Source organism: Culex quinquefasciatus, chromosome 2 (genome assembly GCF_015732765.1).
Source record: "Culex quinquefasciatus strain JHB chromosome 2, VPISU_Cqui_1.0_pri_paternal, whole genome shotgun sequence".
In the NCBI taxonomy this organism is placed as follows: Eukaryota; Metazoa; Arthropoda; class Insecta; order Diptera; family Culicidae; genus Culex; species Culex quinquefasciatus.
This window is the reverse complement of record NC_051862.1, coordinates 96,427,548-96,454,139: the sequence shown is the minus strand read 5'-3', so window position 1 is coordinate 96,454,139 and position 26,592 is coordinate 96,427,548. Positions and strand designations below refer to the sequence as shown.

At 37.2% G+C, this 26,592-nt stretch overlaps 1 protein-coding gene across 1 annotated transcript in view; it reads right to left on the bottom strand.

Annotated features, from left to right (window-relative positions):
- Positions 1 to 26,592, bottom strand: part of LOC6031468 — a 110,876-nt gene that overhangs the window by 51,667 nt on the left and 32,617 nt on the right. The window contains exon 2 of the mRNA XM_038250511.1: positions 5,357 to 5,957. Within this exon, the coding sequence (XP_038106439.1) occupies positions 5,357 to 5,627 (271 nt within the window). The 5' untranslated portion in view covers positions 5,628 to 5,957. The remainder of the gene's footprint in view (positions 1 to 5,356; positions 5,958 to 26,592) is intronic.

Genomic DNA, 26,592 nt, shown 5'->3' with positions numbered 1-26,592 from the left:
TTCACCGGTTACACATATTGATAAACGCTCGAGTGCTTCACGGGTTTCTATATTTATCCTTTTTATCATATTTCCTACGCAACATTTTTTTTCTGGTTGATGGCATTCGCGTGTAGCGGATATTTTTCGGAGATTCTACAGTATCACAGTTTTTTTTTTGTTGAATTGATCCAATTTGAACACTTTGCTTGCAATCATTGGACCACAATATCTGTTTGGAAAAGGCTAGGTTTACTAAATTGAACGAAATTAATTGTATGACGAGTTAACATTTCATACAGTTGAAAAATCATCTTTTTTTGTGCATGTTTGCGAGTTTGAAACTTTAATTCATAATGCTGTAAACACAATATATCAACAAGATATTGGTTTGAAGTTAATCCTTTTTTGCCGAGAGAGCTCATCGAGTAGAAACAGTTTTATTTGAGCAGTACGTATTTAAGCTTGATTTGAATGACAAGGCTCAATCCGACGAATTATGCATTTTGAATAACAACGTGACACAAAAAAATGAAATAATTATTATGACTATTATTTTTCTGTGACAAAATATGCTGCGATAATGTTTTTTGTAGAGTTTTCAGAAATACAATTTTTTAGTGATTTGCATCAATACCATCAGAAATAAAAGTTAGCTAAAGTGTTAGAATATTTTCCATACAAAATTGTATGGAAATTTTAGTACGCAACTTTACTCCGCAAATATCTTTTTAGGAAAAAAATAAGAAGAAGAGGAATTTCAAAAATTCTTAAGGGGTTTAAAAAGTATTAGGCCAGGCTAAACACTAGGTAAAATGTTACAAAGATTTTGTGACCTAAAGTTTTGTGAACCTTATTTTGTAAAATTCAAAAATTAGATCAAAATGGCCATAAAGTGACTTTCTCCAATAACTTTCACAAACTTATTTTTTTTACTTTCTTTATAAATACATTAAATTGGCCCTGAAACAAGTCGAGACCCCGAATATGAGCTTTTTAGGTTAAAATTGAGTATTAAAAGACTGGTGCGCACCTTTGCCCCGTACTACTCTATTTCGTCGCCGTCCTGCTAACTTGTCGTTCGTGCATTTTGAGCCAAAATGAGTAAAGAACACTATTTTGTTCAGCTCACAATGCCTCACCTTTTGACCTTCACAGATCCCCAAAATTCGATTTCAATCCTGAGAAATTCGATTTCAATCCTGAGATATTCAACGAGATCCGAAAAACTCCGTGCATTTTTGTCACATTACATATAAAAGTAGTTTCATTCTTGTCGTGCTATCTTGCTACTCCCATGAAAATTGATGTAAGTGCTACAAATGGGCAAAGGGATTTCAGATCAGAACGAGTTTGACGCACGTACAAGTTAGACTAGAGCAACTCTCTACGAAATCGGCCGATTTCGACCTTTTTTAATTTTTGTATTTTTTGATTTGGTTCAATATTTGTGGGGGCCTTCTCTATGACCAAACAAGCTATTTTGTGTCATTGATTCACCCATACAAGTTTCCATGCAATTTTGACAGCTGTCCATACAAAAATGGTTCCGTCAGTGGGGATGACATTGGGTCTGGGGGGTGAGATTGGGTCAAAGTGATTTTTTACGGATTTTACCATTTTTCAGGTTATTCTCAATGAAACTGAATTCTGTTAAAGGGGTTGTGTAGGGGACACCGTAAGATGACTTCGCTGAAAAAATCTCGTTTCTAGAACAAATCCTGTTATTTTGCCAGATGTCTAAAGTTGGGGTACGTTTGCGGCCAAAAATTACCTCTCGAAAAATCATTTTTCTAATATTTTTGTTAGATTTGGTCGAAAACTACTCAAATGATTGAAAATCTCCACTTCAAACATTGTAGCGTGTCAATACGATTCCCTCGAACAAGAAACGCTGTTGGATGCTGGTTTTTACCATATGAGCAGTTCTCTACGGAATCGGTCTCCGGCTGAAACTTTTTTGGTGCCTTCGGTATGCCCAAAGAAGCCATTTTGCATCATTAGTTTGTCCATATAATTTTCCATACAAATTTGGCAGCTGTCCATACAAAATTGATATGTGAAAATTCAAAATTCTGTATCTTTTGATGGAATTTTCTGATCGATTTGGTGTCTTCGGTAAAGTTGTAGGTATGGATATAGACTACACTGAAAAAAAATGATACACGGTAAAAAAAATTGATGATTTTTAATTTCACTTTTTGTCACTAAAACTTGATTTGCAAAAAAACACTATTTTAAATTTTTTCTATTTTTTGTATGTTTTAGAGGGCATAAAATGCCAACTTTTCAGAAATTTCCAGGATGGGCAAAAAATCTTTGACCGAGTTATGATTTTTTGAATCAATACAGATTTTTTCAAAAAATCGAGATATCGGTCGCAAAAATTTTTCAACTTCATTTTTCGATGTAAAATGGAATTTGCAATCAAAAAGTACTTCAGTGAATTTTTGATAAAGTGCACCGTTTTCAAGTTAAAGCCATTTTTAGGTAACTTTTTTGAAAAAGTCGCAGTTTTTCATTTTTTTTAAATTGGTGCTTAATCTAACACAAACGCAGCCAGTCCGATGAAAGCATGCTGGAAAGTCTTGTGATTAGATTACGCCCCAAGCACTTTTCTTGTCATTATTAATAATTGCAGTACATCCGAGAACACCCGAAAATGTATTGCAAAAATTAAAGCGGCCAGCCCTACTACGTTGTGTTTACCGCAGAGAGGATTCTGAGAACGGATCACATTTCACAAAATCTACAGGGGAGGAAGGATGCGTGGACATACCGTACCAAACGCTCCTGTTTACAGTTTCATATGTGTTTTGTATGATGTGTTAAGTGTAAAATATAGTGTGGTTATATAATCAAATAAATATAATAATGCAATATAATGATCATTTAATAAAATCCCTTCACCTATATATAATAACCAAGCACCCAAGCACACAAACAGCGGCACAAAAGAAATGAAAATGAGCATGCAAAAACAAGACAGCGCGTCCCCGTGGTCAGCGCACTAATGGTGCCATTATTTAATTATAATAACCACGCACCCAAGCACACAAACAGCGAAACAATAGAAATGAAAATGAGCATGCAAAAACAAGACAGCGCGTCCCCGTTGCCCACCTTTGAAAAAAATATTTTTAAAAAGCTGAGAAAATTCTCTATATTTTGCTTTTTCGGACTTTGTTGATACGACCCATATTTGCTGAGATATTGCCATGCAAAGGAAATCATATTTTGGGAAAATGTTAGTTAACTATCTCAGAACAAATCTACTCTGAAAGTTTTTCGATGTTATTTAAATTGTTTTTGTTATTAAGAAATTTCGAGGGGTGTATCGTTTTTTGACCCATTCTCACCCCCAACGACGGTACGTAAATATTCGAATATCTGTAACTTTTGAGTAAATTTTCTGATCAATTTTGTGTCTTCCGCAAAGTTGTAGGTATTGTTGAGGACTATTGAGAAAAAATAGGTACACGGAAAAAAATTGCAGATTTTTTAATCAACTGATTTTTACAAAAACTCAATTTCCCAAAATAGGTATTTTTTGATTTTTGAGATTTTTTTAATGTGTTTTAGGGAACAAAAATCCGCAACTTTTGAGCCTTAAAAATAGTTATTTTTGTAAAAAATCCAAATTTCATTCAAAAACAAATTTACGTTATTTTTTATGTTAAATCAAATTTACAATCGAAAAGTACTTTACAGATTTTTTATAAAGGGCTCTGTTTTCAAAATATAGCCACCGAAAGTTTGATTTTAGCGAAATATTTGCAGTTTTTCAATTTTTAGAAATTTTTTTTTAAAAGCACAGAATATTTGCTACAAAATTGTCTACAAGACATTGAAGATTGGACATCGGGTTGCTGAGATACAGCCGCTTTAAGGAAAAGAAACACGAAAATAGTAGTTTTCTAAGTCTCACCTAAACAACCCACCATTTTCTAATGTCGATATCTCAGCAACTAATGATCCAATTTTCAATGTTAAAACATGAAACATTCGTGAAATTTTCCGATCTCTTCGAAAAAAATATTTTGTAAAGTTTTAAATCAAGACTAACATTTTAAAAGGGCCAAACATTGAATATTATGCCCATTTAAAATAGTCTTGATTTAATAATTAAAAATATTGTTTTCGAAAAGATCGGAAAATTTCACGAATGTTTCATGTTTTTACATTGAAAATTGGACCACTAGTTGCTGAGATATCAACATTAAAAATGGTGGATTGTTTAGGTGAAACTTAGAAAACTACAATTTTAGTGTTTCTTTTGCTTAAAGTGGCTGTATCTTAGCAACCGGAAGTCCAATCTTCAATGTCTCTTAGACAATTTTATAGCAAATTTTCTGAACATTTCAAAAAAATGTTTTTAGAAATAGTCACTCATAGTCACTATTTTTAAAAATCGAAAAACTCCAAATATTTCGCTAAAATCAAACTTTCAGTGGCTATATCTTAAAAACAGAGCCCTTTATCAAAAAATCTGTGAAGTACTTTTCGATTGGAAATTGAATTTAACATTAAAAAATTAAGTCAAATTTGTTTTTGCATGAAATTTCATTTTTTTCCAAAAATCATAATTCGGCGGCAGAATTTTTGACCATGTTTCTCTATGGCTCAAAAGTTGCGGATTTTTGTCTCCTCAAACATATCAAAAAATCTCGAAAATCAAAAAAAAATCTCAATAGTCCTCAACAATACCAACAACTTTGCCAAAGACACCAAATTGATCAGAAAATTCACTCAAAAGTTACAGCTGTTTGAATATGTACGTACCATTTTTGTATGGACAGCTGCCAAAATTGTATGGAGACTTGTATTGACACAAAATAGCTTATTTGGTAATAGGGAAGGCCCCACAAAGTTTGAGCCAAATCAAAAAATACAAATAAAATCCATTTCCGGTTTTGGCTGCTAATGTTTGTTTACAAAACACAAAAAATGGGTTCATTTGCAAAAAGTCATCTTCAGCTGTGTTAATGGAATCCATTTATAATAAAAAAAATCTAAATCTGTCAGTAAAAAAAACCAGGTAGGTTTCAGTGACTGTAGAAATGCAGGGTTTAGTATCAACAGTTTCCTGAGCAGGTACATGACATGTTTTTCAGTTTGCTCGAATTTCCCACTGAAATTTAAATCGACCTAATAGCCAAGCAATGTTGAAAAAATACCAAAAAACAATAAAAATTGTACGACTACAAAAACAAGAAATTTGCTACACGATGTAATGAAACGATTGCAGTTCCAGTTTAAATATCCAGCCCAAAGAGGAGTTATTATTGCTGGGATTTCGGTTTTCCCAGATGTAAATCAAAGCTCATGAAAATGTAAAATAACCACAGAAAAAAATAGATCATAAAATCCAACTCACCACCACAGTGTGCCTTGAAATCGTCGCAGCAATCGCCGAGCCGCAAGCACGCGTGATCGCAGTAGCACGGCTTATCGTTCAAATCCTCGATAATCGCGTTCAGTGGCGCTTTTTGCACCACGCAGGACGAATCGCGCCCGTTGCAGCACAGGGCCGCCTCCCGGCAGGACCCACCGAGGGCACCGGGCACACACCCGGCCACGACCACAAGCGCCAGCGCAACGGTTGGCCACCACGTGGGACACATTCCGGCTCTTCGATTGGCACTCATATTTTTAACAAACAGAAATATATATATTTTTTTTTTGAGGAGAAAGAGAGAAAAAAAACGCACTTACGCTGAATGAAAACCAACCAAGTTTGGGTACTTTTATTCCGGTTGACCACTTTCGGCGATATTTGCGCCGGTGAGCGAATTGACACGTGCAAAAATCAAATTAAACATTCACAGAAAATAAAAACCGCGAAAAACGCATTTGTCGCAATTCTGCCGGCATGAATCATGGAAATTCCGTCGTTTCTTCGTGAGAACACGCCACTAGAACCGGCATCGGTTCTGGGTTCCACCGCAGCTGTGCGCCAATTTCGCCGGTTTTTTAATCTGAAATAAGAAGCAATAAAAAAGAACGTGAAATTCAACGTATTTTATTGTATCGTAGAAATGAAATATGTGACATGTTTTTTTTTTTTTTGCTCTCTGGCTTCTCTTGGTGAACATTTTTTTGTTCAGCAGCTTTATTCTTAGTTCACGGTTGTGCAGAGAGTTTGAGCATTAGGGTGGTGAAAACCCGGTAAAATTTTAACAAGTAGAGTAGAGTAGAGCAGAGTAGCACGACAAAAATTCAATTTTGCATCACCCTATTCTACTCCTCGATAACTTTGGTCTCTCTGGACGGTTCAAGGAGGCCTGGAGACCGACGGGTCGTTCTGACGACGATTGCTGGCCACGACTTGTAGCGTCACTCGTCTTGTTGTAACACTTGAACTCAGCCACCCACCCATAAAAAACGTGTTTTTTCGGGAGGCAAGGGAAATCGAAGGGAAGTGAGTGGAGTTATGTTGAGCTGCAAAAAAGTTACATTCTTCTTGTACACGCTGCTGCTCGCCAGCGACAAGTGATTAATTGTTCGATGCGCGTGGAACAGCGCAGTTTGAAATATGATTGCATGGAGAAAAAGTTTGATGATTTTTTGTGTGGCAGATTTGGGTACGTACTAAAAAAGAAAATGTTCCTTTTTATGGTTGATTTTGGCGGTAACAAAAAGAATAATTTCATAGGTAATGATAAATTACGCACGAAAAGTTAAATGTGAGATTTATTACCTTTATAAGATGCTTCCATTCATAAATCAAGAATGTGTGTTTCATCGTAATGGCTTTATTATGGAGCTTTTATTAAGCCCATCAAGTTTCACGATAGCTTCAACATTGTTATCAAGCTGTAATGAAATTAAAATTATCAACGACTTATGTTGATTTAGTAGCAATAACAAATTTTAGTGCGTTATTGTCTACATCAAACATATTTTTATTGTATTTCTCATTTAAGTGGTACAATCTCAGGATTCTTTCTTATTTTAATTTTCGCGTGGATTTCATGTTTTTAAAAGAAAAAAAAAGAATAAACCTTTCAACCCCTCCCTTCCCCCCCCCTCCCCCCATCGTGGACAATCGCCATACCCCCCCCCCCCTAGTTGTTCACGTGGCTTAAGGATGGTCCCCTTTGAATATTAGACAAAAAAACATAATTCTATGGGAAATTTTAGTGGAGTTCAAATATTAGTACAACTAGTGCCAATTTTTTTTTTCAACGAGTTGAATACATTTTATTTTTTGCGATTTCACGTGCTCATACCCGCCATTTTTAGAAAAAAAACACGTTTCAATGTTGGACCTTGTTGTTGTCAATTCATTTATTTCTTGTGCAATTCCAGCCCAAAACAGGATTTTTAGGTACTTTTTTCTCGACCCTCTCCGATTTCAGTGAAACTTTGTAGACATGTTATCCTACGCTTATATAAGCCCATTCGTGTACATGGAGCCAGTTACACTCGATAAAGACATTTGAGAAGGGCGTAAGTGTTTTAAATATTATTTTTTTCGTAATTTAAATATTGCTGTATCTCGAAGCCGTTGCATCGTATCGAAAAGTGGTCAAAGACAAACTTGTTGGAAATTTGACGGGCTTTCCGAAAAAAAAATACACTGAAAGAAAAAAGAAACACTTCACTCTTATGAGATTTTTTTTAATTTTTGAGTTTGTATGTCAAATTTGAAAGTGAACCCACGGTTTTTTTTCGTCAAAGTTTTTGTGAAAATAGATGTTACAAAAAGACTCACGAAAAATGCAGGATGGAGCAACTCACCCACAAAAATCATTTACTGAAACTGTTTTTTTTTTTAAATTGCTCTTAACCTTAAAAATTTTCAAAAACCAAACACGAGAGTCGATTCTTCAGACAATTTTATATAAAAGTCTTCATATTGACCAGTGTCCTACGTCCAATTGTTGCGGTTTCAAAAATAAAATGTTGAATTTTTTTTTTATGGTTTTTGACAATTTCTATATCACAGACTTGATTTTTCAGTCTCGAAAATATTTTTACCGGAAAGCTCTTCCAATTCCCCATAAGTTTGTCTCTGTCCACACGTGAGTCTTTTTGTAACATCTTAGGCTATTTTCACAAAAAATTGAACGCAAAAAAATCATGGACTTATCGTCAAATTTAGCTTTTAAACTTAAAAATCAAAAAATCTCATAAGAGTGGAGTGATTTTTTCTTTCAGTGTATTTTTTCAGAAAGCCCGTCAAATTTCCTACAAATTTATCTTTGACCACTTTTTGATACGATGCAACGGCTTCGAGATACAGCAATATTTAAATTACGAAATACAAAAATATCTAAAACACTAACGCCCTTCTCAATGTCATTATCGAGTGAAACTAGCATCATATACACAAAAATTACTTATATAAGCGCAAGATAACATCGCTTCGCTTCGCTAGGAGACGGTGATTTTAGCGGATTGCAGACTGGATTTCGCCATGTGATGTGATGATTGTCTAAGCCCAAGTTGCCTAGGATTGATAATTGGGAATAGAACCAATTCCACCTGAACCAGATTCTCACCACCATGACAGCCGTCCATTGCCGGCCGCTCCCATCTCCACCGCGCACCAGGGACAAGGAAAGGGATTTGGAAGACGGGAAGTGTTGATGCTCCACTTTTTTCAGAGTATTAAGGGAAAATCTCCACGGTATCCTCAAGTAAGTTTCGCTTGGAGTTGGACGGTTTTTGGAAGGTATAAGGTCTAGGATACACTCTAAGCAAGCGTTGCGACCAATGGCATAATGTGTTTAAGGGTTATAGTTTTATTCTCAAGGCAAGCAATCGGATGCTGCCGTAGAGACAATTCCCGTTTGATAATTGTCAATTTAATTTTAAGGTGTTCCAATTTATTCTCAAGGCAATCATCTGATGTTGCTGTCGAGACAATGTTTGTTTTATTTAAGTTTTAGCTGATTAATTTTAAGAAGTTTTTTTATATATGCTGCTACAGAGAAAATTAATTGTTTAATTATATATTTTGTTGGATTAAAACTGATTCAGACTTAGACAGCCGGCTGTGGAAAGACTGAATCAAAGTAAATATTTGCAAAAAAATCGAACATACATGCTTGAACAAACGCACACCGAATCGAACCGACCAAACACGAGGTCCAAACCGAATATCACGGAACCGGCCTTGCTGTGAGCAAAATGAGCAATCAATGGAAACTGTCGCGTGCGAACCGCTTCTGTATGACTAATGATATAATACTGTTTCAATTCAGTTTAAATAATTATAAAATAAACATAAGGAACCGAACGCGACCAAAGTATAAACTAAAAAGAGAAAAAAGTAAAATAAAGAACGCTCTCACCCGAGTCCAGCAACGATTACGGCAAGCAGCAGCTCACAGCAAGTTCACTCAGCTGATGACGAAGCCAGCGGAGCCACATCCCTGCGCCGGACAAGCGATGGGTTGGAGGCGCACACCCCGATCATCACCAGCACACACGACGACCACACCCAGGCACGACGCAGAACAACCTCTCTTACTGCTTTTTGGCCCATTCGATCAAAAATCTGTAGGTTTGCAGAAAGTCTGCATGTTCAAATTTGGCCCTTCTCGAAAACTACACCCCAACATCAAATGACGTTTGACCCAACACTCGCGACGCTGCAGCAGAATCCACCTCCTGTCATTGCTTCGGCGGTGGCACGATTTCGTCGCTGTCATCGGCGAACCAAAATAGCACACACACTAGTCAACTCCCTCTCACCCTCTCCCTCACACGATCGGCAACTCCGCCAAACAAAATCGTAGGAAAATCACTTAAAACCGCAATATTCTAGAAAACTTCACTTTCCCAAATAGCCCATCACTCATTCCACTGATTGCACCCATTTCACGGCCACAAAAACGTCAAATTCAGTGAACAATCCTTCCAATTTAACGCGGCGATACACAACACGACCGAAGCCAAGATGGCTACACCACGTCCCCTTATATAAGCGCAAGATAACATGTCTACAAAGTTTTATTGAAATCGGAGAGGGTATGGTACAACCGATTCCCTATTTGACATAGAATTGCTCCCTTACAGCTTTAATAAAAACTGCTTTATGTTGGACCTGGGATTAACAATTATTAGAGCACGAAATGTAAACAATAACTAACCGGCTTTGTTTGGCTGACCGTTCTGTGCATTGTTTCGTTGAAAATTGTTATTTTTGGTCACTATTTCTAACTTGTTTTAAACTGAAAGTTTGCAAAATGATTTAATTACGTCAAACTGGCCACTGGATAGGTTACTTTTAATGTTTCATTTGAAAAACTCACAAATGAATAAGGTTAATAAATCAATCTACCCAAAAATTATAATACAAATATTTTTCATCCTTCCATCCTTCGACTTATCAATTTTTAAAATTTGATGTGAATTGAACGTAATAAATGATAATACAAGTTAGTAATATTTCATTTTCTATCGATTAAAAGGTTTGTGAACAATGTATGTGAAGATTCTGAAGAAAAAATAGTATAAGATTTCATTTGTCATTGAAAAAAACTCAATAAACAGTAGAACTCATGCCAATACTTCATTAATTTAGTTAAGAATTCTTTTTTTTTTTGCAATAGTGGTTAAAGCTAAACTTAAAAAGTTCAACCAAAAAAAAATCTGCAATTAACCAAAACTATTTGTCCAGCTCTGACCTCTCTGGTGGCCATCCCATAAAAAAACCCCCTCTAAGACGGATCATCGCTCAATGATGAGTTGTTTTGCGTCCAAACCGGCCGGAAAAGGTCAGCTCAGAGCTTAGGAGCCGCAATCTGATTGCCGAGTGACTGAGTGAAGCCCGTCAACAAAAGGTCTGAGCTCTGTTCAAACATCGATTCATCAATTTTTTGACGTGCGATTGAAGCGCGCCAGATAAGTGTTTGGCAGGCATCCAAAATGGCTAATTGCCGGCAATTACGGCGGGTGCTGACGTAACAGCTCAGCGGTTAGTTTGTGGTTTTGGGCTAGAGGAAAAAGAAAGCACTATTTTTGTTTGGGATGCCATAATAGGTGAATGTGATGATAGGGTGTTGAAAGATGGTTTCTCGATCACCGCATACCATTCCAGGACTGGTGTGTGCCAATAATGATGAATTAGTGCTGTCCTGAATGTCTAGACATCGTTTATCATCCGTGATCACACTTTAGTTTCACGGTTGAAAGAAAAGTTCTCCACGCTAATTCAATATTGATGGTTTCACTTTCATATTCAAAGAACCGAAAACTAAATTTAAAACTCATCGATTTTAAGAGCGCTTCGAAACAATCTCGAATTCTAAATTCCACTTTATTTATCCCAAGAGAGCCTCCAAGTTTGCAACCAATAGCAAGATATATTTGGTTATTGCAAATCGAACTCATTTTGTCACAGATAACAGACACAGTGCCCATACTCCAAAAATAATCAAAACCCATCAAGCAAAAGCGATTTTTTTAAACAATACTCATAAAAGTTGTATCGCTGAGCAGTCTACATCCAGGCAATAGACGATATGACAATATGTTTCAACATATGTATCTGTTGTCTGTGATTTTATGAAGCACCTCTGCTACATCAGCTCTCTATATAGCCTTCCATATAGTCTAAAGTCCCAAGCTATCACATTACTCTACCAAACTGAAATCAAGCTAGAAATGCAACATTCGAAATTCGAACCATGCATCGCTAATAGAACCATTCCATCGATTTTGTAGAATCTGCCTGTGTTTGGTGTATCTCTACACTCTCAACCCGGAATGGAATAATAATCCTAATTTGAAACTCGAAATCAATAATCCCAGAACGCTCGATGAAGCCGCAATTATGTAATTTATGCGTTCATATACGGAGAAAAAAGAGTTCCCAAAATCGTGAACAAGCGTTCATGAAAATAGGAACCGCGAACAAAGTGTTCAAATTTCATGGTACGTTTTTCAAAATCGTACCATGGAATTTGAACACTTTGTTCGAGGTTCCCATTTTCATGAACGCTTGTTCACGATTTTGGGAACTCTTTTTTCTCCGTGTATGTGGACCACGAATCCCGACAAACGTTCGCCAACCTGGTATGAATGCATTTGCGCGTAGGCAGGTATGAATTGGGCCGGGACACGGATTTTGTGAACACCATCGCCACACCGCCGCCGACGGGGGTTTGGGATTGTGTAATCATGTGCTCATTAGCTGATTCGCGGTTCGGGCACCAGAACACGTGCCCGGTGAAGCCCGACCGCCAATAATGACAATGATTAATCGAAACTTATTTGGGAAAGTTGGAATAATTTGCAGGGGATGGTTATTGTTTTAAACGAATGTAGGGCTGAAATGGTCTGAGCGAGCGCTTGGATGAATTGTGATGCACAATTAAACTATTGAATATTTCTGATACAGCAAAAAAAAAAAACCACTGAAAACATTGAGATAATCTCCCTCACACCCTATGTCAATGACCATCGGAGTAAATACCTATCAGCAATCACTTAGCTTTCCAAATTTAACACCCATAGGAAAAAATGTATCAAAATCTTTCATAGTGGATTTGCTACAAACCATTTTCCTTTGTAACATTTATGGCAGATTTTGCAGCAAGCTCGTATATCATGGTTCGTATTGATGGTTCAATTCTCGTTCTGTTATGTTTTTTTTTCTGCAAAACAATTAAACAGCCGTCGGTAATGTAGATAATTGTCGGTAACGGTTGTCATACCATTATATTGCGCGTATTCCCGAGAACGACACGCGGCAAACCTGCACTTTCGGCAAATGCGTGCTGTCAAATTCCATACTGTCTATCACGGTGTATTTTTTCGAGACCTCAAGAATCGGTATGTCTGATATTTGGCACCGTGAAAGAAGGGCTCTTTCCCGATATTTCTATGGCATATTCTTAAATGCCGCGCGGCACAGTCATCCCACATATTCGGAACACTTTTGTGGTAATTTGACAATAGCATGCCAAATGCAGCTTTTCTCTCAACCCTACTATTTTTAGGACCTTTATTTGGACATTTTCTCGCTATTTCACTAGTAAAAGTAGTACTTTATGAACAAAAAACTTCACTTCAAGACTATTTTTTCGAAAGCAGCAAAACACTGCCTCCAAATTGCCTGCTCCATGATTGTGGGATGTTATTGTGCCTCCCACAATTGTGGAACACCTGAATTTAACTGATATTTTCACAAAAAAAACATCACTAAGCTTGAGTATCACTGGTTGCAGTGTGTGAAGTCATTATTTTGTTACAAATATGTAATCCTGGAGAGATCCATAGTTTGTTTACATCCGTAAGAAAAAAGTGTTCCAAATTTGTGGATTTCAAGGGTCAAAGTTTTTCTTCAAAAACTTGATATAAAAGTTAAAATTTGCAGTTGTTCGATACAGCATTCGAAAGATCGCATGAAAAGCTTTTAAATAAAGGTAAAAGCGAATCATTAAGTTCAATTACCGATTGGCTATGATTTTTTGAACATTGGCCGATCTGTAAACTGTTCCGAATATGAGGGACTACTGTACCTTTGAAAAAACGGACAATATTATTCTACTATCGAGGTTTTTAAGCGATGGCGTTCGAATGGTGAACGCCCGAAATGTCAAAATCACGCAGTGGTACCAACATTACGGAACAAGTGTGCCATGGCATGACAGCCACATTTTTTTTCTATTGTTGGTGCTACTGCGCGATTTTGACATTTCGGGCGTTCACCATTCGAACGCCATCTTCGCTTAAAAACCTGGATACTTCCATGCAGATTTGTAGCAAAATGATGCGACAACCGTTTGGGTGTACTTAGCGTAGGAATTTGAATCCATGGAAAGGAATCTGATCTCCTACAATGGAAAATAGTCAAGGATTACGGTTTGGAATATTTCAAAATCTACGGTAAGTTGACATTACATCAAATTAAATTTTGCGCATCAAAGGTAAACAAACTACTGCAAAGCAATACTGTTATACCAGCAAGTTTTCTAAGTTGATTGTAGATGTCGGTTGCCCTCTAATTATGGGACGATATTGAAGAGGAGGGGGAATATAAAAATTGAAAAAAATTGCAACTTTCTTGTTTTTTAAGGCCTTTTGATTTTTTTGTCTTCTGGGTTCGATTGCCTAGTATTGTAGGGAGTATATCATCTCCAACATGTTAACTTTGAGTTATGAATTAAATAGCAACTTAATCCGCTTTTTAAATACACCACGATGCTTTCCACGGGTCATGAGAAAAAAATACTACCGAAATCGAAAGCATAATGCTACCAACACACACCATCACAACAAATGTGTTCGCTCGTTAATTGAAACAATAAATCTTCAACAAGTGTCATACATCGACATCTGACTCACTAGCGTGCCCAGGTCCTCAAGGAAGGTGGGGCAAAAATATTAGAGTTTTGAAAATTTCGTCGTTTATGGACACCCCCTGCCCAATTTTAGAACAAATTTCCGAGGATGGTGGGGCAACTGCCCCATGTTGCCCCACCCTGGGCACGCTAGTGATCTGACTACTCCTTAGTCACATAGCTGTGGTGGCCGAGAAAGTTAAGTAGTTGGTTTGGTCTGCCAAAGGTCACTGGTTCAATTCCCGTTGTCGACACTTTTGGATTTTTATTTGACTGATAATTTTTTTTTGCAAATGAACCTCGAGAGAATAATTCTCTCGACCATCTCGAGCTGTGTTTTCCTTGTCCGTGAATGGTACCACTAGTCTTTCGACTCAAGGCCATTATTCATAAACATAAACTTTGAAAAATATTTGCAACGGCCTAACTTAAATTTCAAAAAAATAATTGCACCCTAATAAAACAGAGGGTTAATTTCTGGAATAAATAACAATATTTTTTTAATTTTTTAAAGCAGCGTTCATGTAATAGTAACATTGCAAATGGACTAAATTTGTATTGTTGAATGTCAAAAAAATAAAATAATCAAACCCTCCATTTCAACGACACCAAGGTCTTTTGTGGTCTCTATTGGAAGTTTCTGCTCGAAGCTAGAAGTTCAATGGCTTGAATGGGGAGCGTGGAGACGGCTCCTACACCTGGAATGACTAAATTAACACTGGAACGCCCAACGCATGTCCAACTTACACGGACGCCCAAGCCTCCCAAAAAAGGTGGAACGGTAACTTCAACTCGCTGGTTCTCGGGCATTAATCAACCATTCGGGACGATTCTTGTTTCCAGTGATTTGTAAGAATGTCTAGATGAGCCTAAAATTTTGCAGAACTTGATTTGAACAAATCTGTAATTTCTGAGACCAAAACATCGTTCCACTTTTTTTGAAACGACTGCCTCCGCGGAATTATTGACGATTTTTTTTTACACGCAAAACAAAAGTTGGAGCGATGTTTTTGATCGCAAAAATTACAGATTTGATCAAATTAAGATCTGCAAAGTTCTAGAATCATCTAGACATCCTAACAAATCACTTGAGTTATGACCCAGAACCATTGAGTTGAAGTTACCGTTCCAACCTTTTTGGAGCCTTGGGCATTGGAATGTTAAAATAGTAGTTTATGCAACATGTTGCAAAAAGAGGATTTTTTCAGCACGAGTCGTACATTTATCCAACGAGGTTCACCGAAAAAAAAAATACGTCGAGTGCTGAAAAAATCAAGTTTTGCAACGAGTTCCATACAACATTTTTTGCAATTCCGAAAAACACTCATTGAGAGAAATTTTAAGTAAAATTTTCTTGTATTTTGTCAATAAATCGTTTAAATCAAAAATATGTTGAAAAGTGTTACTTTTCGAAACAAGTGCTGAAAAGTTCAACTTTTCAGCACCCATTTCAGTGCTGAAAAGTAGAACTTTTCAGCATTTATTTTGAAAAGTCTTGCTTTGCTTTGCTTTTATTTTTGGTACAGAAAAGTAGGCTATTTCGTCGTTCAAGAATGACAGGAAAAGTAAGTAGTTTCACGACGGAATTGCTAAAATGTTATTAATTGATTCTATATGATTTGATTTTTGGTCATTGTTCTAAATTGTTCTAAAGAAAACCAAGCGTTTTAACTCACCTGGCCTGGCAATCTTGGAGTCACTAATCATTTCAATTAACAACTGATCATCTTCCAAGAAACGTGCCGTAATTGATATCTATTCCACTTTATTGCATAACTCAATTATTTCCAACCCAATGACGGTTACGATCTGATAGTCGACCACTCCAAAATGTATCAGAGCTGTGGTTGATTTCGAGATTTCCAATTTGAACTCACACAAATCCCCCAAACGATATCCGGAGCAGCCTGTCATTCTTGCCAGAAAACGCTTTCCATCGCTGTTATGTGCAGCTAAAGTGTGATGAAGGAAAAGCAACGTTTCAGAATGTGTGTAGACCTATAAATCCCGGTGAGAGCCCCGGTGACATCAATATCAATCGACTAGAATGGTTCGCAATTGTAGGGTGATTTGGTTGGATTAACACAAAATCTCGTTTTTATCGTACAAAAAAGTCTAGAATCAATCTGGTGAACAAATCAACATTTACAGATTATATTGTCATTATTTCAGGATGATCCCCAACTCACCCTACACTATCAAACTGTCCATCGTTGACGATTTTGTGGTGGGGTGTCGCGGTTCCCTGTTCCGAGAGTAAAAGCATCCATGAATGGATGTAGGAGGCATTCCTCAACGACACACAAAAAAATCCGTCAATCCATCTTCCGGTACCAATCGCACAAAAGTGTATCGAAAGCTTACCTCAGCCCGTCACCCCAGAAGGTTATCCCGGTTTTGGTGGATATTCCCCACGACTCCTAAAACGATCAGGGCACAAACCCGCGCGGGCTCAAGGAGGCGGAAATGAAACGGAATCCCAATTTCATATCTCTTCCGAAGCATGTCAAATCCGGCTCGGAAAATTCAACACCGCAAATCCATCTCTTTCCCCTTATTGTTGTTGTTGCAGAGTTGACTGCGTGACCTGGCCTCGGAAAATCGGATAGGAAATTACGGTTCCTATTCGGTGGAAAATCTAATTCAGAGTCCAAACCCAAAAACCGAACCATCAGATATGACATGGTGTACAACTCGGGACAGCCAGTCAGGGGTGTGCGCCACGTGCTTGGCTTAGCTTTGACCTATTTTGAAATTTTTGGCAGGCCATTTGCTGGTTGGTGGTTTGGTTTTGGTCAGGTCACATTTGACAGAGTAGGCGTTTTCTGAGTGGAATGATGGTTTTGGCGTTTTTCCGAAGATAATTGAATTGAAGATAATTCTTACAAATTCTACTATCTTAAAATAGACAGTTTATCCAGAGAAATATTAGCTATTTATTGATCCAGATAGTTTTGTCCACATCAAAACAACATCATCCCTCCAACCTCAATTAGGTAACGCGCTCATCCGTGGTCCATTTTCACCAATCCGCTGGTCGATGGTCCCATCACGTGCCATTGCGTCGATAATCGGCTAATGAGATCAGCCACGTATATCAGAAATGTCTGAAACATTGCGGCTAACTGTCACTCATCCACCCACCCATCGAGGCAGGCCGTGCCATAATGCGAAATTTGATCTTGCCAACCTAATTTGCGAGGCCTTGCTGGACGATGAACTGTAGTTAGGGAGTGCAGAGAGTAATCTGCGTTTCGATGTGTCAACTTTCCAAGTGGATTCTTTTCCGCAATATGATTGATGATGGCATGCAAAACGGTTCACGTGCTGCGGCAATAATAGAGTGCAATCGACCAACTAGACCAGACCCAGAAGCCAGAAGTCTGTGTGCGGTGTGAGGTCTGAGGTCTGGAATGTGCTCGGGATGTTAAGTAAATATAATATCTTGTACTACTGCGTCACCTAGCACACACATATATTTGAGTCCCACAGAGAGAGACTGAGGTTTCCCACTCGTTCACAGACACAACACACAGGGGAGTATGAATGTTGCTTTTAATGAATGACCGACCATAAAGCCCCATGAGGAGAAGGCAGCACAGAAGGAAAAGTTTTCATGGAGATGAGATGAGTTCGGCTGCTCGCCCATCAGTGGCAGCAAATCGTGTGAGGGGGATTGTCTGGACAAAAAGTAAGGTTAATATATTTAACCAAAACAAAAAACATCTTTTTTTTGCTTTCTTTCGTCATATTTTTTGCTTGTTTCTATTCAATATAAATTCAATTGTTGGTATTTTTTTTCTTCCATTCAATCCTAATTTGACTTGTTTTGAAAAAATCACGTATCACGCAATTATTTCCGGACTCTTCAGCAAAATACTCAAGGAAAGAGATATGAAAACATTCCAAAATCTGTATTTCAAGAAGTGATTTTCTGATCGAGTTGGTGTCTTCTACACAGTTGTAGTTTATGGACTATTACTATTCAGAAACAAATAGTTACAATCTCACCCACTGTTTTAAATGTAATTTTATCACGAAAAATCGATTTTGAAAAACTTGACCCTTCCATTTTTTTTTGTTTTCTGATATGTTTGAGTAGACAAAAAGTGCCACTTTTGAGTTAAAAGTATACCTTACGGGCGTTTTGTTTTTGGCCAATTGATCTAATCTAATCTTATCTAATTTAATCCAACCCTAGCGCAGCCAATCATTCGAAGGGATCCTGGAGAGTGCTTTAGGTTAGGTTACACCTAGCACTCTTCTTGTCATTTATTAACATTTGTAGTGCGCCATTGCATCGGAATGCATTGAAACATCACAGACGTTAAAGCGGCCAGGCCTACTGCGTAAAGCTGTATCGCAGAGACCTGATTCGTTGAAGTGGATTTAGTTTGAGCACAGAGTGATCGAACAACAACACAATTCTGAATCGACAGGGAAGGAAGAATCGTGGGACACACCACTATTCGCTCCGAAATTTGGTATGTTCGTTGGGAGCACCATTTTTTTTTTTTTTTTCTGTCTGAGTAATCTACCACTGAAACCTGATTATAGGTCTATTGTAGGATTGCCCAATTTACTGTTGTTGGGCCTTTCTGTTGACTTCGCACGCAAACACCATTGTATTGGGTGAACGCGTGTGTCGACCAGCCGAAAAGCCGTAACTCTTGTAGACCACCTTCCATGCGTTCTTCTTTTATATTGTGCATCGCTAGAACCAGAGCAGTATTGTATTGCTATATAAGCTCTTCTCAGCGCGTGGCCAAGCTTCTTACACAGCACTGCTAGGTTCTGAGCACAACCTTTGCACCGGGTGATAAATGCTAGGCGATTATTTGCACTCGAAAAACGCTTGGAAGGTTGGGCCGGGGAGCCAAGGATTTGAACCCGAGTTTTTTCACAAGCAGGAATTTGCGTTGTAAAGCAACCGCCTTACTCGCACGGCTGCGGCTCCCCTGCTAAGATGTTTTGGTACTCCGGGACCCTCTGGGATGGGACATTGTATTTTTATTGATAAAGTACACAATTTTTTGACAATAGAGCTATTCTCTGAGATTTCGGTCATTCGATTTTTTTTGTATTTTTTAATCCGACTGAAACTTTTTTGGTGCCTTCGGTATGCCCAAAGAAGCCATTTTGCATCATTAGTTTGTCCATATAATTTTCCATACAAATTTGGCAGCTGTCTATACAAAAATGATATGTGAAAATTCAAAAATCTGTATCTTTTGAAGGAATTTTTTGATCGATTTTTAATTTAACTTTTTGTCACTAAAACTTGATTTGCAAAAAAACACTATTTTTATGTTTTTTTTTTTTTTATTTTTTGATATGTTTTAGAGGACATCAAATGCCAACTATTCAGAAATTTCCAGGTTGTGCAAAAAATCTTTGAGCGAGTTATAAATTTTTGAATCAATACTGATTTTTTCAAAAAAATCGAAAAATTGGTCGCAAAAATTTTTCAACTTTATTTTTCGATGTAAAATCAAATTTGCAATCAAAAAGTACTTTAGTAAATTTTTGATAAAGTGCACCGTTTCCAAGTTATAGCCATTTTCAGGTAACTTTTTTAAAAATAGTCGCAGTTTTTTATTTTTTAAAAATAGTGCCCATGTTTGCCCACTATTGGAAATAAATATTTTTGAAAAGCTGAGAAAATTCTCTATATTTTGCTTTTTCGAGCTTTGTTGATACGACCCTTAGTTGCTGAGATATAGCCATGCAAAGGTTAAAAAACAGGAAAATTGATGTTTTCTAAGTCTCACCCAAACAACCCACCATTTTCTAATGTCGATATCTCAGCAACTATAGGTCCGATTTACAATGTTAAAACATGAAACATTCGTAAAATTTTCCGATCTTTTCGAAAAAAATATTTTCAAAAATTTAAAATCAAGACTAAAATTTCAATCGGGCCAAACATTCAATATTACGCCCATTTGAAATGTTAGTCTTGATTTTAATTTTTTGAAAATATTTTTTTCGAAAAGACCGGAAAATTTCACGAATGTTTCATGTTTTAACATTGTGAATCAGACCTATAGTTGCTGAGATATCGACATTAGAAAATGGTGGGTTGTTTGGGTGAGACTTAGAAAACATCAATTTTCCTGTTTTTTAACCTTTGCATGGCAATATCTCAGCAACTAAGGGTCGTATCAACAAAGTCCGAAAAAGCAAAGTATAGAGAATTTTCTCAGCTCTTCAAAAATATTTTTTTCAATGGTGGGCAAATATGGGCACTATTTTTAAAAAATGAAAAAACGCGACTATTTTCAAAAAGTTTCCTAAAAATGGCTATAACTTGGAAACGGTGCACTTTGTCAAAAATTTACTAAAGTACTTTTTGATTGTTTTTTTACCGTGTATCATTTTTTTTCAGTGTAGTCCATATCCATACCTACAACTTTGCCAAAGACACCAAATCGATCAAAAAATTCCTTCAAAAGATACAGATTTTTGAATTTTCACATATCATTTTTGTATGGACAGCTGCCAAACTTGTATGGAAAATTATATGGACAAACTAATGATGCAAAATGGCTTCTTTGGGCATACCGAAGGCACCAAAAAAGTTTCAGCCGGATAAAAAATACAAAAATTAAAATTAAATAAAAAAGACCGATTCTGTAGAGAACTGCTCAATAGCCATATTTAGGTTGTCCCACCTTTGAAAAAAAAAACTAAAAAATTAGCGAAAGTCCTCAGACCTCTGGCGCCTGAGCTATAACCTTGCAAAGAATAAATGAACAAAATTAAGTTTTTCTAAGTTCTATCTGATTGAACCTTCATTTTCAATCTATGATATCTTGGAAACCTGTTTGAATCTTTTTAAAACTTTTTGAGCTTTTTTTATTTTTTAAAAATTAGAACTTACATTTCAAAAGTGCCAAATGATATGATTTTAGCCTAATATAGAAAAAAATCCAAGGAAGTGGAACAAAATATCATATTTTTTAACATTGGCAAAGTCACAATCACGCATCACTTCCAACCCTAATTTTTTTTTTGATTTCCAATTTCTTCTCAAAGTTTTGTAAGGGGTCGGGCCGAAGGCCCGAATGTCATTCGCCAGAATGTTGTTTGCCAGAAAACCAAACGCCAGAAAATCAAATGCCAGAATGGGTTAAATGCCCGAAAAGTTCAAAAAGCCGAAATTTCATATGCCAGAAAATGTCATTCGCCAGAAAACTGAATGGCAGAATGTTTTAAATGGCAGAAAAATCATTCGGCAGAAAAGGTTAAATGACAAAAAGTTTCAATAAAATTATAAAGAATATAACGAAACAAAGCACGGTAGAATCATATATTTAACACAGAGCATGAATAAACGAACAGATGAATGTTTGAAAAAATGCAAAGTTGGTAACTTGAACGTTCCTAATTGAAAGTTTGAACATTGCTTAAAACACTGGAAAAAGCACTGTTCTTTAAAGTTCTTCAATTGTAAAAAATGCTATTTTCTTTACAAAAAATACTAGTGCAATCGATTGTAAACAATTCGGAATAGGTTGCATAAAGTGGTTGTGGGTCTCGTGGCGCAGGGGTAGCGGCTTCGGCTGCCGATCCCGATGATGCTATGAGACGCGGGTTCGATTCCCGCCTTATCCACTGAGCTTCTATCGGATGGTGAAGTAAAACGTCGGTCCCGGTTTCTCCTGTCTCGTCAGAGGCGCTGGAGCAGAAATCCCACGTTAGAGGAAGGCCATGCCTCGGGGGGCGTAGTGCCAATAGTTTCGTTTTGCATAAAGTATATTTTTTAATTTCGTTGTGAAACTACTTTAATGAAAAAACTGGTTATTCCTCACCGAAAAAAACAGTACTGGAATTACTTTTCAGCATTCATTTGAGTGCTAGAATAATCATTTTATCGGTATGAATATTAACAGATAGACGAAGCGGAAATTTACACTCAAGCGAAAGAAAACTAAAAAAAAATATTGAAAGGGTGTTTTTAGAAGTTTTTAAAAAGACAGAATAAAAAAATAAAAATGGCTGGAAATAATTATTTTTATAATCTCATAATTCCAAACTGCACCCCTTCGACAGTGATACCATTAGTGCGCTCCTCACTTGCAAGAATCTAGGTTTTTTGCTGTCTTTTGTGCGAATGTGTGGGTGGGTCGTTGTGATGCAGGATGAAAATCTAGACACAGAATAAATAAAAGATGAGCCCCAGAAACCAAATCAGCCTCTCCCCGGCCACCGAGGCTTGACTTGGCAAAGCACTTGGTTTCTGGGCTCTGCTGGTCCTCATCATAGAACCTCATAAGACCATAGGCGGAGGCGCATCTTCTTCCGCCGGGTTGAGCTCGCATGCTGAGGGAATTAATGAAAGAAAACCTGATTTGGCTTGATAAACACTCAGTTGCATTTTAAAAGGTAAAAAATGAAGTTTTGCAAGAAATGCAATTTTTCTTTGATTACTATTTAAATTATTATTTAATCAAAGATGTGCAAAATTGCTTTATGTTTCGAATTATATTTAACTCAAACTGAGTGTAAAAGAAGACAAAGCCAGGGCAGTAGACAAACACCCTCAGCTGAGAGAGTGTGTGCTGCACTTAATGTGCGGTTGATAGTAGAACATTAATCAAGCTACCCAAAGTGTGGGTTGAGCAGCAGCACCATTCAGTGTGTGGCGTTCTCTGTGGTTGATGGACTTCTCTGTGCGAGTGTCTCTTTGCTTCTTCGCCACAAATCAGGCTAGGGCCTGCCTCGTCGAACAATCTGCTGAGCTTCTAACTCAAAGTCAGTCTACACACACGTGGACATGGAGTGGGTGCGTGCATTAATTATTGAAAATGAGCAACGTTTATCCTTCCCTTTGGTGTGGGGCTGAAGAGAAGGTGACCCCATTGTCTCCTCATCAAAGTGATGAATTGGCTTGGGGTGACAAACGGCAGTGCTTCGCCACACAAGAGTTTGTTGACATTTGCATCTGGTTTGCGCAGGACAAACAGTGAATTTGAGCATTTCACGACAGGAACTCGAAGCACTTAAATTACATTCCTTTTTTAGATTATTTGATGATATTTTGTTTTTACTAAAAGCTAAACCATTAGATGTCAGAAGGGTTTATAAAAAAAAACATTCCGCCAGTGTCAAGATAATAGGGTAAGGTGAGGAGGGAAAAAAGAGTGACAAACTACATGGATAGAAATCCTGTAATCTAATCCGGTAACTCTCTGCAGTCGAATCAGAATACATTGAAATGTTTCCAAAATCGTCTACATTTTTTTCGATTTCACTTTTCGAAATCGACAACTTTATTGTTCAAAATCTGAAAAAATGTTGATGATTTTGGGAACACTTAAATGTTTTCAAATTTGACAACATAGAGTTACCGGATTACTTACAGGATTTCTATCCTTATAGGGGAGAGTGGGGAGACTTGATCCCCGGGGACACTTGAGCCCAAGCCTGTATCTCGTCAGCATGTGGGTAAAACAATTAGCTTTGTTCTAGAAAGTTGTGCGAAATTGACTAAAACTCATTGTAGAAAACAAAGAAAAAAAATTAAAAAATGTTTAGATTGAGTTACACACATATTTCTAAAAAGTGCTGCAAAAAACTTCCAAGAGATCTTTTTCTTTGTTTTGATAAGTATAGAAAACACTCAAAAATTATTCAAAAAATATTTTTTATACATGAATTGTTTGATAAACATATCAACTCCAAAACCCTTACGCATTTGACGTTAAATTTATCTTCATACTATTTTTACAATCAATTGTTTAAAAAAGTGCGTTTAGGGAGACTTGATCCCTGCATTTTGACAGTCACTGGAATCAGCCTCAAGATTGAATAATTGGGCTGGGTTTTCGTACATAGTTTCCTTTAGTATAGTTGTACATAACTTACTGCAGTTTGAACCATTTTTCAAAAGTTTTGTAAACAAAAATTAGCAGCTTTTGTAAACATGCTCAATTTTGGTCTAAAAAAGAAAATTTTAAGTTTTCAAATATTTTGAATGCTAAACTTGTTATATTTTGAACACAAACGTACAAGTTCAATGTGAAATTGCTGTAACTTATAGAAAATTAACAGTTTGGATGAATAAAAAACATTTTGCCTAAGATTTCTTCAAAATGTTGAAAGGGGGATCAAATTACCCCCAACATTTTGAAAATTCCGGTTTAAAATATTTTTTTAAAACGCTTGGTATGATTCGAAGAGTTTATCTGGTGAAATACCCTTATCAGCCAAACATAGTTGAATGTTTAGGCTTTCAATTCATGCAAAAAGTTCAACGTTTTGTGAGAAATTGACAGAGTTATGTGTGATACAAAAAAGGGGATCAAGTCTCCCCACTCTCCCCTACATATAGGAATTATAATTTTATATGAAAACATGAAAAAAACAGTTTTTCAGTTTTTATGCACTCCGTGCCATACCTCAGGCTACACATAGGAGTCCAGGGGTTACAATCCTTGTACCAAAAGGCAAGGCAAACCATTAATCCAAGGCTCAAGCAATGAAACAAATAACAGTCTAACTATAATCTAAGATCAGGGTTATCCTTTTGATCCAATCAACATAAAAAAAATCAACGTTCATCAAAGTTCTCTTTCCGAAGCATCAATAAAATTGTCAGCAACCACTTTAAAACTCACGCATGAGGTTCATCTGCAAGTCTCATTCATAAAAGTCAATTCTTTTTCTCTTTTTATACACATCTCCAAAGCAATGACCACCGCCAAGGTTACATCAATCAATGCCGTTGCTCTAAATTCCTACCCAATTATAGGTAGGTCATCGATTTTTGCATCCCATCTTAAAGCCACATCTCAAGTAGACGATGAGCAGCAGGTTCAGTCCCTTTTTTCTATAGTTTGCCCAATCAATCCTCAAGTGGGATGGGTATTAGGAGTAAAACTATAATTAGCACTGTTTCCAGAACAAAGCAAAGAATAAACCGTGAAAAGCACATAAATCATACGGAAAGAGAGGGGCCCCGAATCGAAGACGGAACGAAACGAGAAACTACAGATCATTGGAGTGGGAGAAAAAAGCAAGAATGGGAAAAACATTTAGAACGATTGCATGCCCTTTTAGGAGCGAAAGATTTAATGCTCGACCAAAAAAACAGCAGGAGAACCAGACCATAGGGGATTGCGAGGCAACCAACGCCACCTTCTCAACTTTGGAGGCAAGAACAGAACAGTAATTCTCTAGGATTTCATTATTTCACTCTTTAAATTCTACTTTTTTCTACGCTGAAAAAATACGGATACCGATGAAAAAAGTCACGATTTTGCTCCAAGCGGAAAGATATTTCGGCATTGAGCAGCTCTTATAATTTCACTTAAGCGCTCATAACGTTAAACAGGGTTACCAAATCTTACACATTATAATTATTGGTATCCTTAACGTTTTCAAAAACTCGTCTTGAATATGCAAATGAAATATAATATTCAAAAATAGAAAATAGATTTCACATTTCTAGAGAACTTAAACTCCAAACAAGAACTAAGGCAAAGGGCCAAAGCAAATACAAAATAAACGTTTAAAGCGAGATTAAATCGAATTTACGGCGATGTTGTAATTTTGATACCTTTCGTTTCGGTTCGATTCTCCGTTCCGTCCCGGAATCCTGGGTCCGACAGAGTGTCTTTTTCCACCAAATTTATTCGGCCGATTTACCATAAGCTTTCGCACCGAGACCGCCGCCGCCGACCGCTCCTTCAGAGGATTATATCCGAAATCAGTGAGGTGTAATGCACTCGGATTTGGGGGGATCTGTTTCATACCTTCGGAATTTGGTACCCCGCGCGCGCTTCTCCAATCCATCTACCTTTTTTTCTTGATGTCCCAACTCTTAGGGTAGCTGACCTTATTTTCCATTGAGTCCTCCACAAATCAGTCTCCCTGGAGGATCGTACCGAAAATAGGGTCACTCACCCCGAAGCGTCAGACGGATAAATTTTTCCGTTTTCGCCTTTCATTCCTTCCCAAAGTCGCTGTCCCACTGGTAAGTCCCTTGTTGGAGTTATTTTTATTTCCCAGAATCGAACAGAATCGGACAGACAGGCATGCAAAATTAGTTTCCAAGGTTTAATGGGCGTTCTCGGGATGCCTCGGCGGAAAGGTTCTGCGCGTCCACGGCCAAATAAATCTGGAATCTGGGATTTCGAAGTTTGTTTTCTCACTTTTTTGTTTGCTCGCGCGCGTGTTTGACCGCTTGGTGTAAATTACGGGAAGCGTGGAATCCGTGTGACGGTTATGCCGGGCATTTTGGGTTTGTTTGGTTGGTCGAGATTATTACCTAGAATTATTATCTTTATCCTTAAATTGATTAACAATA